General features: G+C 40.7%; 1 protein-coding gene across 1 annotated transcript; it reads left to right on the top strand.

Moving 5' to 3' along the window:
* Positions 1-11,448: 11,448 nt before the first annotated feature.
* On the top strand, positions 11,449-12,792 carry rnf26 (ring finger protein 26; the record flags this gene model as incomplete). Its single annotated transcript, XM_083887309.1, has 1 exon — positions 11,449-12,792. One exon carries the CDS (start codon positions 11,449-11,451, stop codon positions 12,790-12,792), a length of 1,344 nt encoding a protein of 447 aa, XP_083743435.1.
* Between the last annotated feature and the right edge of the window lie 3,099 nt (positions 12,793-15,891).

Raw genomic sequence — 15,891 nt, 5'->3', positions numbered from 1 at the left:
ATTGATTTTCTCTTTAGACTTTGGTGCAGGAGAGTTTGTGCTTTAAAGTCAGTTAAGAACAACACATGACTTATTTTTGCGACACAAACATCGCTTGAGGAGTTCACAGAAGTCCGAGTTGGAGGCGGATATTTTTTGCAGTGTGCAGAAAAGGAGGAACCCCAGTGAGAGCCGGAGGGCGGAGGTCTGCAGCGAGATACACAAGTTAGGATTTACAGCCGCTTTGTTGATGCCAACACTGTAATAGAGCGAGTTTCCTCACGATGAGTGCAATAACTTATGTTTTCTCAACAGGACACCGTCACTGTGCGGTTAAAGAGCAATTCGTGGCGTGGTTTTAGGAAGCGAAGGGTGTGGTTTTGCTGTTTTGCATAACGGGACTCGGGATTATTTAAATCTGTCAGCTGAGCGTTATTATGAGTTACAGTGACTTCTGTTAAAAAAATAAAAATTACTTCACCATGACGTCACGGTTTGTGTTTGCAGCGCTGCGTTGGGGGAAGCAGCGGATGTGGGCAGGACCAACACAATCTCATTATTATTGTCCATCAGTGACTCTCAGTCCACATTAATGTATACAGATAATGTAAATACAGTGCAAGTGTTGGTGTGTTTGAGGCTAGAACCAACAATAACATGCACCACGTGACACATGCGTGGAGGAAATGTAAAATGCATCACTGCAAGTTAAAGTACTGCATTAAAAAACACCTTCATGTACAGGTTTGGTCCATGTGACTGATATTTTATTATTATATACAGTATATTAGATCACTGGTACTGGTGCATGTTACTACACAAATTAAAAACTCACACGGCAAATGCAAAAGTCACAACGCAAATGCAAAATTCACAACAGAAATGCAAACGTCACACCGCAAATGCAAAAGTCCCAGCACTAATGCAAAAGTCACAGCGCAAATGCAAAAGTCACAACGTAAAAGTCACAAGGCAAATGCAAAACTCATAACACAAATGCAAACGTCACAACGCAAATGCAAAAGTCACAGCACTAATGCAAAAGTCACAACGCAAATGCAAAAGTCACAGCACTAATGCAAAAGTCACAACGCAAATGCAAAAGTCACAACGCAAATGCAAAAGTCACAACGCAAATGCAAAAGTCACAAGGCAAATGCAAAAGTCACAACGTAAAAGTCACAAGGCAAATGCAAAAGTCACAACACAAATGCAAACGTCACAACGCAAATGCAAAAGTCACAGCACTAATGCAAAAGTCACAACGCAAATGCAAAAGTCACAACGTACAAGTCACAAGGCAAATGCAAAAGTCACAACACAAATGCAAAAGTCACAACACAAATGCAAAAGTCACAACACAAATGCAAAAGTCACAACACAAATGCTGAAGTCACAACACAAATTAAAAAGTCAAAACACAAATGCAAAAGTCACAAAGCAAATGCATGAGTCATAACGGGAATGCAAAAGTCTCAACGCAAATGCAAAAGTCACAGCTCTCGTGTTGAGTCTTCAGGGCCACCGTAGCATGATCGATGGAAGAGGGAAGTGATATCACATGAAGTTTAACATTGAACTGAGCCACTGAGTGGACAGTGAGACAACTTTAACTGATAAAACATATTGAAAGATTTATTTTCACATTCCTATTTATTTGAATAGTTCATATTTAGGTATGAAAAAGAGCAGAGACACTCTTGTTTACAGCGGAATAACTGTAAAAATAGACAGACATTCAACTTTCTCCATCAAAGGAAGTCATATCTGTCTCATGAAATAAAACTGATAAAAGATTTCAAAACTTCCACTTCATGGGTCAAGAACTGGCTGAAAACAAAACAAGATAGAAGATGAATAGGTCTTATGTATATTGTTGTGTATACCGTCTTATATTGTTGTTGTTGTTGTTATATACAACTCTGTAACAGGAGTTGCAAACTCTAGCAAACTGCTACATACTCTTTGTGCAGTACATCAGATGCACTTTATGTCCACTATGTCTCACTGCATTGTAAAGATCGATTGATTATTGAATGACTCATCATTTCACCAACCCAAAATACAAATAGAGAAAGTGTGGGGGGTATACAAATGGAAAACAAGTCAGATAAATTGCATGAACTTAAAGGTATTAAAAGTTTAAACTAAAGGTGAATCTAGCAATTACAAACATTTTATACTGGCATCTTAAAAATGTGATGAAGGTGGTTGAAATACAAACTTTCAAACCTCTGGATAACGTTCTCTAAACAGTTTGGTTCTAACTAACCTTAGGAGATCCATGGGCTAACAGTTCTGTGAACAAAAAAAAAAACAAAGCAGGAATAAAAGAAGTAGTGTAGCATAGAGGTAGCAGGTGGCACCAGGAAACAAAGTGCCCTGTGTCTTGTGGTTTTGGTTTACAGAAATCAATAGCACCTGCAGGAGGGGGGAGTTTCAGAAAAAGCCCCTTTTTTTTTCCTGGCACACGGCAAAGTGGAAGAGAATTGGGCTTGTGAGAACGGTGACTGAGGTGTGAAACGGGCTCAGCAGCTCCTGTGGCAGACCATACTTCTGAATTATGTCCTCTGCTTGGCTGGATGGAGTTGATGTTGTAAGAGAAGGATCTGTGATGGAGCTGGAGGCAGATACACAGAGAGGAATGAGGACTAAACATAACTCGGACTTAAATCCTGTGCACTCCGTGGTGAACGGATGCAGCTGCAGAGTAGCTTCAGTCTCCAACTCAGTGCCGTGCCATTACCATCGAGCTGGAACACTTAACCCTCTGTTTTTGTTTTGCTGTTGTTATTCATCATGAAATATAAATTTTCATAATGGGACATAAACATTAGCTTCAAAAAGCTTTTCACGTTCAAAAACACACATGAAAAGATACACAGACAATTATATTTGCACTGTTTCCTTCCCTGTCCTACAGGAGCTCCACTGGCTCCTTTCAAAGCCATCCACACCTTTCAGAGCTCCGTCACATTTCCACTCGCACCCTCGGATCCTCCTCCTCCACACACCTCCCTGTCCCTCCTGCCCGTATTGTCATCATGGGCAGCAGAGCATTCAGCCGCTCTCTGCTCCCCTGCTCTGGAATTCCCTCCCTCCTGACCTCGGCATCACTTACTACTTCAAGTTCAAGTAGATTCAAGTAGATTTCTTTTTTTTATGAACTTTATGAAGCTAAATTTTGCTCTCTATCAACAACAATCGTAAAAAAGAGCGAAAACATGATCTCTGTGTGGTGCTTTCAAAGCATATTATGGACCTAATAGAGGAGCAGATATGGAGTGACTCCCTAAACTTCAACATGTAAAAGAAATCTTATCACTTACATGACACCTCTACGGAGCCCCTAAAGGAGGAAAAAATAAAACCTTCTGGTGCTCACGAGATAAGAAAGTATTGCAAAAACACCCAAAATCCAAAGCTAAACTTATGCTTTTAGGGTTAGGGTTAGCTATACTTACAGTAGCTGTTGCTCAGGAGGTAGAGCGGTTCGTCCAACCGGAAGGTTGGTGGTTCTAATCCCAACTCCTCCAGTCTGTGTCATCATATCGTTGTGTCCTTAGGCAAGACACTGAACCCATTGCTTACTTACCCCCCAATGGGTGTCTCGTTGGGTGTATGAATATAATCTTGATAAAGTCATACAATATTGTGACATGATCCCTTTTTGCAGTTTCAAAATTAATTTTTTTGAATCGTCACATCTTATATAGGCATGTAGGATAATCCAGTCCAGATTTGAGAAGTCTAGGTACAGTGGTTTTTGATCTGGACCTGGTCCAAAGTGGTCTATATGCTGAAAAAAGCACTTTAAGTTAATTTCCCCTTAACTTTCTCCTTTAGTGCCGAACAGGAAGCTGGCGAATCGGAGGCTAACTTCAGCGTCGTAAACAACAACAACAACAACAACAACAACCTAAATGCAGTGGATGGCCTCCCAGATATCATGCCCACATGCATTACTTTCTTATCTCATGAGCACCAGAAAGTATCTTGTGTGCACAAGATACTTTCTGGTGGGCAAACTGTAAGAAAACACCCTGATATTACTGGGTGTAATGTAGGCATAGTGCAACGGGGAGCTGGAGGAAAAATGGCAGGAAATAATGTGCACTTAACCAGATAACAGGTTGTGCCCGATCCATGTCTGCATCATTTATAGATTTAGTCTACATTGTCACAGACTGGACAGAGTTTAGATGTGTAGACGGTGAGTCTGGTAAGAGTGAAAGCCAGACCAGAACTGACAGACAGCGTCAAATTTACATAAAAGAACCGGACTTTGTGGATGTTTTGAGTGAAGTTTGCTGATCAAATGCGTGTTTGTGGCCGTTTGTTGTTACGTCGTTACGGCAGATAAACCCTGGTGTTTGACCTCGGTTACAAACAACACAGTTCCACTTCCTTGCTCTCTGCACAGATGGCAATAAAACTTCAAACTGTCTCTCCAGTCATTTAATCTGGGTATTATTTGATCCAGTGTGACCTCTGACAGTCTGTGCAGCTGGACTCAGATCAAAGACGGGGCAGAGCATGCCGTTTACACTATGAGACCTTCAGCGCTGGAAAACATCGCCGCGTCTCCACCTTCTGTCTGTGCCAAGTGGGCAGAGTCGGGAGGAGCAGGCGGCGATAGACGAACATCTGCAGCCTCAAGGAACTCAGAGGAAAAGACAGATCTCCAGATGCGTGGAGCAGCTGTGTTTTATTTTAAGGTTTCCCCACACCTTTAATGTTTTGATATGACTGGTAAAGAGGAAGCAAGGACAATGCCATGCTTTTTTGAAATCTGATCATCGGGTGCACGGCCAGGCTTGGAAACTTGAAGCTCATAACGCGTAAAAACAATTCCGTTTCCCACAGTTAAATGCAAATTAATTAGAAATTGCTGCAAGTGACATCCATGTTCTAATCTAAATCTGTGGGAAAGCAAATAAACATAAATATAACCTTCTTAATTGGTGTCACACTCGTGGTCTCTCTGCCAGGGTCGTTTCAAGAGTCTAAGAGGCTACAACGACTGAACCTTTGCCTGGGCCTAGTTATGGGTTCTAATCATGGTGTCATTGCAATCTCCTTACTTAGCCAATATCAACATTTAAGGGGGTTTTTCACAAAATGGTTGTTGCTGTAGTCTGACATAATCTGCTGTTCTCACCAGACGGTTTCCTGCTTTGCCTCTACCCTGTTTCAACTCGCCGCGCTCTGTGCGAGCCTATACTCTTAGAGGTCTGCAGTTTTTAAAAGTTCAAAGCAGGTGGACAGAGCAGAAGTAAAACAGAAGCCATCGAGAAAAATAATGTGTGCTTACAGAGCGGGCTGATATCATTTTATGTTCCGCAGATATCGCCATTGTTCTGTTTACTCGCCTTCCTAAAGCTATCGAGACAGGATCTGCTGTCGGAGATACGAGCACTGTCAGTGTGTTTTGATGGAAATATGAGGCCAATACTGATAACACATCCTAACATCTGCCCCCCCCCCCTTTTTTTCTATCGCTGACCTGCTGCGATGTTGTGTTAATTGGGTCTTGTGTTGCGGGTGAAACCAACACAACATCCTCTCTTGGTTGCTGTTTTGCTGCTACTGTGGGGAAACAATCACAATAGTTTGACCTCGCGCGATTGTCCTTTACAGACACAGACGCTTTGTGATGTGCAGTGAAGTTCGTGTGAAATGTGCACCGCCACCAAGTTTCTCCTGTTGATGACACTGTTTAAGTAAAAAAAGTGTCAGACAGAGAACAGCTGTCAGAAGTGAATGGTCAAGGGTCTACACCGTCACCTATGACAAACAAAAAGGCGTAAAACCACTGTTGATGCTTTCACTTCCTTTAAGGTGAAGCACAGCACTTATGGTTTCCATTGATAGCAACAAACTAACTGTTCTCAAAACAACTACATTGTTCAGCCACTCAAGGTCAGTAAATCATGGCGGAATCATAAGAGGTGCAAAGAGAATGGGTACAGTATATATATATATATATATATATATATATATATATATAAACCTATGGAGAGAAAAAAGTTGGGGGCGTGGGTGGGTGTTTTTTTCCAGTAGCCCTCTTAAAATTCCTGGAGGACAAATTGCAAGAATGTGCCCTTCGTGGCCCTTTATTTAATATGATACATCCTGGACAGGGCGTTTGGGAATATTATGGTGCAGTGGGTTTGGGAATGAGACTCAATGAGGAAAATAGAAGCAGGAAAAGCCCCATACCCTCCCCCACACAGTTCCCAGGGACTGCACTGCCCTGCAACGTGCTCAGAGACCATGTCTCACAACCTGCTGACGGGGAGAAACCTTATTCAGATTTAACTGACAAGTCTTTAACTTAATTTCCAATAAGGGTTATATTAAATTAGGAGCTGTGAACATGTGCTGTGTGAAAACAAGCACGCATTTCACTGTATGATACTGATCTATCAGATGACCAACCTTGGCTGTGTTGTGCATGTGAAGATTAAATTACCCATGATGCTTTGCAAATTCAGCGAGCCTGCTGATTTTTTTCAACAAAGATGGAAGCCACAAATGCAGAGGGACAATTTTGTTGTAAGTATATTTTCGCAAATAAGCACATTACAATGTCGAAATGTGTTGGAATATTTTGGTTTCATGTACATCCAAAGGACCGTTGAGCTTTGAACACAAATTTGATTGAATATGAAAATAACTGACAATTTATGAACGCAGCTAGCTAACTAGCTTGCTCCACCGGTAGAATTGTCAACATGTGACGTAGGTTAGCACGTTTGTTACGTTCACTACACTAATTTGCATATAGTGGTGTCCCAATTCCATAGGGAAGCCACTTCCCTCAACAAGGGGAATTTACGGTTGAGGGCACTCAAACCCAAGTGGAAATTTTAAGGGGGAAAAATGGGAACGGGGCCTTAGTGTAATGTAAACCAACACTTTCCGCCCCAGAAAATAGCAATGTTTTCATAGCTAGGTAGCGATACCTTTGCTAGCAATTTAATTTTAACAGTTAGCATTAGCTTTAAAAAATACTCGCTGATAAAGCTAACACTTCCTCGTGGCGAGCAACAAATAAAAGTAGAGTAACTTCAAGAACACATCCATCCATCCATTTTCAACCGCTTTCTAAGTCGCAGGGGTGCTGTGCCAATCTCTATGCAGAAAGGCCCCTGGCCCTCTTAGCATGTGTTAGCATGCTAACCCCATTATGTTGGGGATCAACACCCTTGAACCCGGGTCTACAGTTTATGTAATTATGTTTTATATTGGACTATTTAAAATGAGTCCAATATAAAACAATATTTGGTCACTTTTACATTTGAAGGTGATTTTGTTTCCTTTCAATTGCTTCACCAGTCTTGACCGTAGAGATTGTGATCTTTTCATCTCGCTCTCTTCTTTTCTTTAATAGAAAATAGAATGATTATCTCACAAACGCGTCATTTAAAGATAAACACCTTTGTCCCAACTGCGACGTTTTACCTGACTGCATTAATATTTCCGTCACCGATGCACTGATGCGAGCGTCCTCGCCCTGTTCCCCAGCATGTGTGCGCCACCCCACAGTGATTTATCTCACCAGCACTTACAGCGCAATGCTCATGTCCTGATGGAAGGAAACGGGAGGAAAAGAAGTCATTCTTTCCAACCCAGTGAAGCCAGACTCAAGAGCAAGTCATTTTGGGGGTAGACTGCCCGGTATGAGAGGCAGCTATTGTCCAAGTTGCTCCAGAGGATGGGGGCTTTTCATCATATACTGGTATGGCGAGGGGGCTGTGGGGATGAGTGGGAGAGAAATTTGAATTAATGCTCAACTCCATCACAACAACGGAGACGGTGACAAAGAGACACTGTGATAACTGCATGAGCCAAGATGTGAACATTGCATCTCCATGGTGACTATATGTAATGGGGGCATTAATCACAATAAATCCACCCACTGACGTCTCAGCCTGGGAAGATTTTGGAATGTGAAAGATGAAGGTTTTTTTTTCCCTGTGAGTTTGATTATTACGTCTGCTTTGGGCAATTACAGCTGAACCTGAAGCTTGACCTTTGGTGTTTTAGAATTAACAATTGTGCTTATTTCATATAGATAAAGTAGAGCCAGAAAACCTTCTTATGTGTTAGAAGAAGGAATGGAGCCAGATTTCCCAAAATTCAGAAGAGGAAAAAAGGTCCACGCCCTTGGTTCTATATCAGCAAGATATAGAAAACACTTAAAATAATTGAAAATAATAAATATTTGTCCCTTTTACCAATTAACATATCATCGCAAACACTTTGGTCATAATTGAGAAGGTCTCTGTAATTCCTGAAAATTCCTAATCCCACCACTTAAGAAATAATTCCATTTATTCTACAGCAACAGTTTGTGTCACTGGTCTGTCAGATACAACACTTTCTAAAACCTTAACACAAACAGTTTTCTGTTATCTTCATTCATTTTTGCAGATTCCTAAGTGATGGAAAAGCTTATCAGTTACTGCCCCGTACTAATTAAACACAAGATCTGTTTGTGGCATGAAAGCAGAGTAATGAGTCATGAAACAGGAAGCTGCTACTGCATCCTGCAAACTCATGGACATCCTTTGCAGATGCAAAGACAAGGTCCTGAGAAGACGACTCAAAGAAGAGGAATGTCACGCTGAGGGACCTCAACAGTCTGAGTCATCCCATTCATATCGCTTTGAGGCACGCCAGTAAAATCACCATTAACTCCTTTGTGCAATGATTCCTCTTGTCCTGCCCAGTTTGCCCTCTCTATCGCCCCCTCCAGTGCACTGCAGCGGCAGCAGCAGGCTTGAGGCGGAGGGTTACTGTGGAATTCTGGGTCTTGACCAGTCTGCACTCCAGTGCATTTCTACTGTTTGGAGTTGATGTTTTCCCAGAGAAGCTTCTAGTTTGCCGCCTACTCCCCCCTTGTCCTCTTTCTAAAACACACACAAACACATATTCTGGATTTATGTAAGACCAGTGTGCTGGCCGAGAGCCAAAGACATCACTGTATCAAAGGTCTGAACTCCCAAAAATAAAGCACATAAAATGTGGGAACACAACATTAGACCCCTCCCAGATCCACAGGATTGTGGGGACACTGGTTTAACATGGGTAACAAGACAGAGAATGAACAGTCTTCAAACCATTCTGCTGTTGGTTTGTTTTGTATTGCAGAATAAAAACTAACTTACTAACTAACTATGGCCCGTGTATTGAGCATTTATGTGATCCACTGACCCCAAACCAGTTCCAAACTGTATTATTACACTACACAAATAAGAGACACATATCTTTTTGTATTGTGCTTTTTATTTATTTTTTATTATTATTTTTTTTTAATCCTTATTTTTCATGTCATGTGTTCCAATGAAAACAAAATAATGTCAGATTGTATCACTTCCCTCCACAATCCTGTCCCAGTATTGAGGGCATAAATAAAAAACCATGTGACCACATCCATGCACAAGCCCCAGAGAATACATTTTTAGGAAAATGATTATTCAAAGTAGAATGTAGCATTAATTACAAAATATTTCTATAATTTAAAAAAAAAAAAATCCTTGGGTAGAAATTAGCTTGCCATTGGTTTGGAGTCAGTGGGTCACATGAAAGCTACTAGAAGAGGACTTTAGGGGAATACTTGGAATAGTGATATTCAGAATGTGTGTGCTGAACTTATGTTATTATCCCTTTATTTATTGAGAGTTGGATTAGAAGATCAATATCTTCTAGTGCAGCACAATGGTTTGAATGAAAGGAAACAGCGAGCTTTTTACAATTTCCTTTAACAAACAAGAAAAAAAAAGAATCAGATGGGGAGGATGAAGTTCAGGGCAAGGAAGGAAATGCTGTTGATATTGTTCAGCATTATAAAGAAACGTTTTTGTGTTTCATTGTGACTGAAGCAGCTGAGGTTATGATACAGAAGAATTGAACTGTAAATTGTGTAAGTTGGAGAAATGGAAGAATGAAGTGGAATGAGGAATAAAAAAATAATGTTTACACAAACACACACACACATACCTGTTGTCGTCATGTGTTACTTTTGATGGAGTTGTTCTTCTGCTGGTGTTTGCTGACAAAAAGTGGAAACCTGAAAGTGTTGTAGAAAAAAAAGCATTTTATCTTAACATCAACAACACAGTATGTGCTCAGGTGTCATTTTCATTTTCCTCCACCAGGGATTTTATGATTTGGGGTGTGATTGTGATTTGTGAGGAGACAGAACTTAAAAAATAAGGAATAGATTTAGTGACATTTTCCTGTGGGTGAAAAACAGAAAGATCCAGCATGATATAGATTTGTATAACCTTGTGAGATAGGGGATTATATTATGTAATGTTATATTATATTACATTACATTAAATTATGGTCTATGATTATGCTGCATTAATTTAATAATAAATGGTTAACTAATAGTCAATTTGATACATTATAAACACAGTAATGGGTTTTTTTTGGGGGGGGGGGGGTTTCCCAAATACTGCACCAACAATATTTTATAGTAATTTGTTTTATCTATTTGTTTATTTATTTACATTATTCACTTTTAATATGCTTTATTATTGTAAGAACAAATAGAGAGAAATAAAATACATTTATAAAAATATGAAATAAATAAATAAAAATACACCAAAAATAATAGATATGAAAAATAGAGGAAAATGACAGACAATTTAATAAAAATGTTCTCGGTGACAAAAGTTATTGGTTATTTTGGATACTTCAAAGTAAGAATCAAAGTATCAAAGTAAGGATATTTTAGCTCAGTTAAGAATCTCTAAAATGTGTTTTTGATCATTTGGATTTGTGAATATGAAATTGTCCTGAATATAAAGAGGTTTTGAATGTTAAATATGTTATTATTTTGAAAAAGACAAACACACGTGTGTTATCCGAGGTATTATCCTTATTTATTTGTATTCATTCCTGTCCTTTATGTCTTGCGACGCATCCTTTTATTTTGTAAACACTCACCGGAAGTACATGGTGAGGTCAGCTGACGCGTTCCATGGTTCAAAACAAACATGGCGGCTGAGGTAACGACAAACCACAATCATCGTTGAGTAACGGTTAAATGTTTTTCTTCGTCTTTCTCGATTTCGCCTTCCGTTTTCACTTAATGATACTAAAGCGCAAATAATAATTAAAAACAATTCTGGGTAATTTTTCTGAACCGAGCGAGAAAAAAAACTACAAACAGACAAACGGAAGTGTTTGCCTCTCGTTTGAAACCAAACATCCGCTTCTTTAACGCATGTGTTTGTGGTGTTTAGCTCGCCGTTTTAGCCCAGAAGAGATGGATTAAAATGAAAAACGAATCGGTTTGTGATGATACGAGACGAGGAATGGCTTTCGGCATCGGCTAACGCACCGTATAGAGAAAATGTAACGTGTACGTGCGTCGTGCTGAGTGAGAAAAACATGGACTTTGCCTCGGAGACACCCTGAGAGTGAAGATCGATACGCTGCAGAATCATCACAATGGGACTGGTGAACTTTGTCATCTCCACACTAGTAAAATGTCTGGACGTGGCGTGCTTTCTCCTGGACCTGAATTTCGTCCTCGTCCACAGTGTGGTACAGACTGTGGTGGCTGTCCTCACCTTCATCACCAACCTGCCCACCCTCCTCCTCACCTCACTGCTGGAGCTGGCAAACTTCCTGGTCTTTTGCCTGATATCCACAGCGGAGGCGACTTCAAACGTGGCCCAGAACACTGTCACCATGCTGGGCAGTGTGGTTTTGGCTCTGGAGGGGCTGCTGGAGAGCCTGAAGATGGTGGGTTATCTGTCCATGCACGTCCTCCTGCGGGGGAAGGAGCACCTGTGTCGAGGTCTGCTGTGGCTGCTGGAGGGCTGCGGCATCGCCGTCAGTCTGGTGGTCTATTTTACGAACACTGTGGTTAACTTCGTGCTCATTGCCACTCAGAATGTTTATCTGGCTGTGGTCGGGTTGTGGCACACAGTGTCCAGCCCGCTGCAGAAAGTGCTGGAGCTGACCCTGACCTCGCTCACCTTTCTCTACAGTAGCCTGGTGGGAACATCTGCTGTCCTGTGGTCGCCCTGCAAGCTCGTTCTGGACTTTCTGGTTTCTCTGGCGCACATGTTCATCAGTATCTTCATACTGAATATCTATGGTTTCATACTGACTGTCTCTATCGCTCTAACCACCACAGCTTACCTGAACCCAGAGTTGACGCAACAGGCTGCTGCACAGATCCTCAACTACATGAACTCATTCCCTGCTCTGCGCAGACTCCATCTCGCCGTCCGCCGACTTGTTTCGGCCTTGCGTCGCTTGCCACACATGGTGCGTGTGAACATACAGCGCCTGCAAAGGATGCTCTATCACCTCAACGTACTGGAGAGACGGCTTTGGCGACGGCTGTCGAGGCACAGCAGCGAGCTGGGCCTGGCGCTGCGGACGCACCTCAACAGGAACAACATCAACAGAGTGCGAGGGGATGGAGATACTGCGGAAGAGCGGCGTGGTCCACCAGACGGAAGAGCAGGCGATGGAGCCCACCGAGAGCTGCGGGACCTCCCCTCCTCGAGCACAGACAGACCTCTAAAGAAGCTGCCGTCTTCAGGTGAAGGCAGTAAGCGTCCGCCTGCCGAGGATCTGCTGACTCTACTGAAGGAGCAGGAGGAGAGAAAGAAGTGTGTCATCTGTCAGGACTGCACCAAGACGGTGGTGCTGCTGCCGTGCAGACACCTCTGCCTGTGTCGAGACTGTACCAACATACTGCTGAGGCAACCGATCTACCAGCAGAACTGCCCACTGTGTCGACACATGATCCTCAACACTATGGATGTTTATCTATGAGGAGCCAGTGGATCTACAGGCTTCTGGAATCAGGGAGCCCAATAACCAATCAGTGTCTATACATCAAGTTTTACCTTTGACTGCAGAAATTATTTTGTACATGATGTGTTTTTCCAGGTTGTGTTAGAGGATAAGTCTGGTGATATTGTGTATTTGTCGTGCCATTGACAAATTGTACGTTAATACCATGAATAACAAAGAACTTCTCTTCCCTGACTGTGACACTCAATCCTGTTTATCTCCAGTAAAGTAGGTATATAATTTTATTCTTTTTTTTAAATTAAAAAAAACGAATAAAACAAAAGTAGTTTTTATCGAAGTGTACTCAATTACACACAGTTTGATCAAATACATATATATATATATATCACCAGACTTTAACCTCTAACATGCACATACTGTTTTACATGTACACAGAAACGATGCGTGACAGAAGACGACATTACGAAACCACCAACGAATAAGAAGTCCCGGGTTACAGAAAAAAATGTTCATGATCGAAATATCTTCCAGCTAATTGCGTAAATCTACCATGTGGAAAGTGAGTGAAAATGAGGAAAATCTTACCACTTAAGTCCTATTATTTTATGTAACCGACAATGTAAAAAAAAAAATGCAAAAAGGGCTAATTAATGACTTAAATACGGTATATGCAGAGTGAGTGAGTGACATTTAAAAAAAAGACTTGTTTTTTTTTTGCTTTTCAAATGTGAATAGACTATCTCTGTCACTGTGATGCACATGTTCCAATGGTCCTGCATTGCCATGTTGAGTCTCAGGTCTTGTCGCCACGGTAACCAGTCAGTGCCCCCCCCCCTCCCCCTCCCCCTCCCCCTCCTCCTCCTCCATCTCTGATGCTGGAATGTTTACCACTGCTAATGTCTTAAAACGTCGTGCTTTTAACGGACCAAGCTGTGAACAACGAACATTGCATGAGTCTATTCCACACACGTCTGTAATGTATATCAAAACTATACCACAGCTCTTTTTTTATATATATACTTCTGTACACGTTCGTGCTGCACAGAGCCATGTAAAAAAGTTCTGTATAATATTCCAGGCAGTAATGGTAAAGTATGGCTTTATTACATTTATTAATTCTAAGGGTGGGGCCAATTCCTGTCTTGGATTAGGTTACAGTCACCACCTAAGGCATCATCCATAAAAGGTTTTCCATTTCCTTTGCCATTGTAATAAAACAGATTTATATAAAAGGACCATAAGCTGATAAGGCCTCGCAATTTAATTTGCATTTGTTTTTCCTTTGTAGCCGCTGAAGCCGAAGTGTTGATATGAATCTGTGTTTAAAAAGTATAAAGGGAAACATTTAGATTCCATTTAAACTGTATAATATCATTGCGGATATGTGCGGGGAAAAAATGCTATCTCTTGTTTTTGTTTATATAATTTGCATGATTTGAAAAAAAACAAAAAAAAACAGTTGATTTCTGCTTTGTTTTTGAGCTTTGTGACAGTGCCAGTGCATTACACAGATGTCACGCGTCACGCCAGTTTTTCTTAAGGTTTAAAATGTTTCTCGAGACCAGACGAACAAGTCCTTTCAGAGTAAAACGTCTCTCAGGTATCTGCTAACATGCCACTGTGTATAGCAGAAGTGAACTCTGCTCTCATCATGACATGTCATCTGTTGCTGCCTGCAGTATGTGCGACACCGTTTGAAGACATGAATGTAAATTGTGTTAAATTGCTCCGGCTGCCATATAATGGCAGGTCTTCTGTTCATAATAAAAACACAAGAAAGAAGTTTCTTTTGACGTAATTCGCCACTAAAACACAGCATTTTTAATAGACTATATATTATATACTTGATGTGAAGTTAAATATAAAGTGAAGATTGGCTTTTCTGTATGTTTCTAATAAGCTGGGTGCACTGCCAGATAGTGAGAAGCTGTTTAACAATAAAAGGCCAAATATAGACCTGATATTAGCAGCACAAATGCTGCTAACTTACCAACAGAACTGGAGGAGGATTTCACACCGGCCAGCAGGTCAGGTCACTCTTACAGAAACACAAATACAATAGTATTATATTTAAAGGGTTGTGATTTTAAAAATAATAGTCAGGAAACAGAGTAAAAACAAAAGTTCACGGTGACAAATTCAAATGTATTTTTGTTCCAGCAATCGTGCAGAACATCTGAGCACTGATTCATCGAAAGCTGAAATGTTTTTATTAGAACTGGAACAATTAATTGTCAACTATTTTGATAATCGATTAATCATTTTGAAGCTTATTACAAAAATAATCGTTAGCTGGAGCTCTAGTTTTTATTCTAATAACGTCAAATTAATACAACGATATCCCAGCCAGCACAGGAGCTTCATGTGTACATCACTGAGACCTTCCTGAGTTCAATTCAAAGACAATAAAATAACCTTACTGTACTCTGTTAAACCATCAAATTAGCAAATACAAATGTATGTTGAAGGGTCGATTTCAGAGACAGCTGAGTCATTCACACCTCACCTCTGCAGCAGAACACAGGGCTCTACGGTAGCAAAGCTCCAGTGACGACAGGAGACACTTGGACCACTTCCTCTAACACCAGAGCTCTGTGGTTTGTAGAGCAGCTGAGGTTCATTCCTGTCCCACACTGAACATCTGTTGAGATAAAACAATGCAGTTTAATGTTATTATTATTAACCCTTTAAGGTACGCACCAAGAAAAAAGCAAAGGAAAATTACTTATTTTCATTTTTTATTATCTATTTTATTTCCTTATGATAACCATAACCATGACAATCAATATATGTATGTTTTGTTTTTGTTTTATGTTTTTAAATTAGACCCTACAGTATTTCAGATACAGGCCTCTACCAAACGGTTGAGACGTCTGTTCATAATAAACCTGGTTTGCGTAATTCATAAAGTACAACATTCACAAGTCACATTAAGTTTTAGTGAGTTCAACTTGATGCAATTTTCAATGAGATATTGGGCCAATTCCAATTCCTATCTTAACCCTCAAGCTCAACCCTTAATCTTAACTGGCCCTGAAAACCAAGTGTTGAGGGTTATTTTGTCACTTAGAAATGGGACACCCCTTAAATGCAGGTACGTCTTCAGACTGTGGGGGG

Source organism: Microchirus variegatus (genome assembly GCF_963457635.1).
Source record: "Microchirus variegatus genome assembly, chromosome: 3".
Classification (NCBI taxonomy): Eukaryota; Metazoa; Chordata; class Actinopteri; order Pleuronectiformes; family Soleidae; genus Microchirus; species Microchirus variegatus.
Note: the sequence above shows the minus strand (reverse complement) of the source record. Positions and strands in the feature narration are given on the sequence as shown.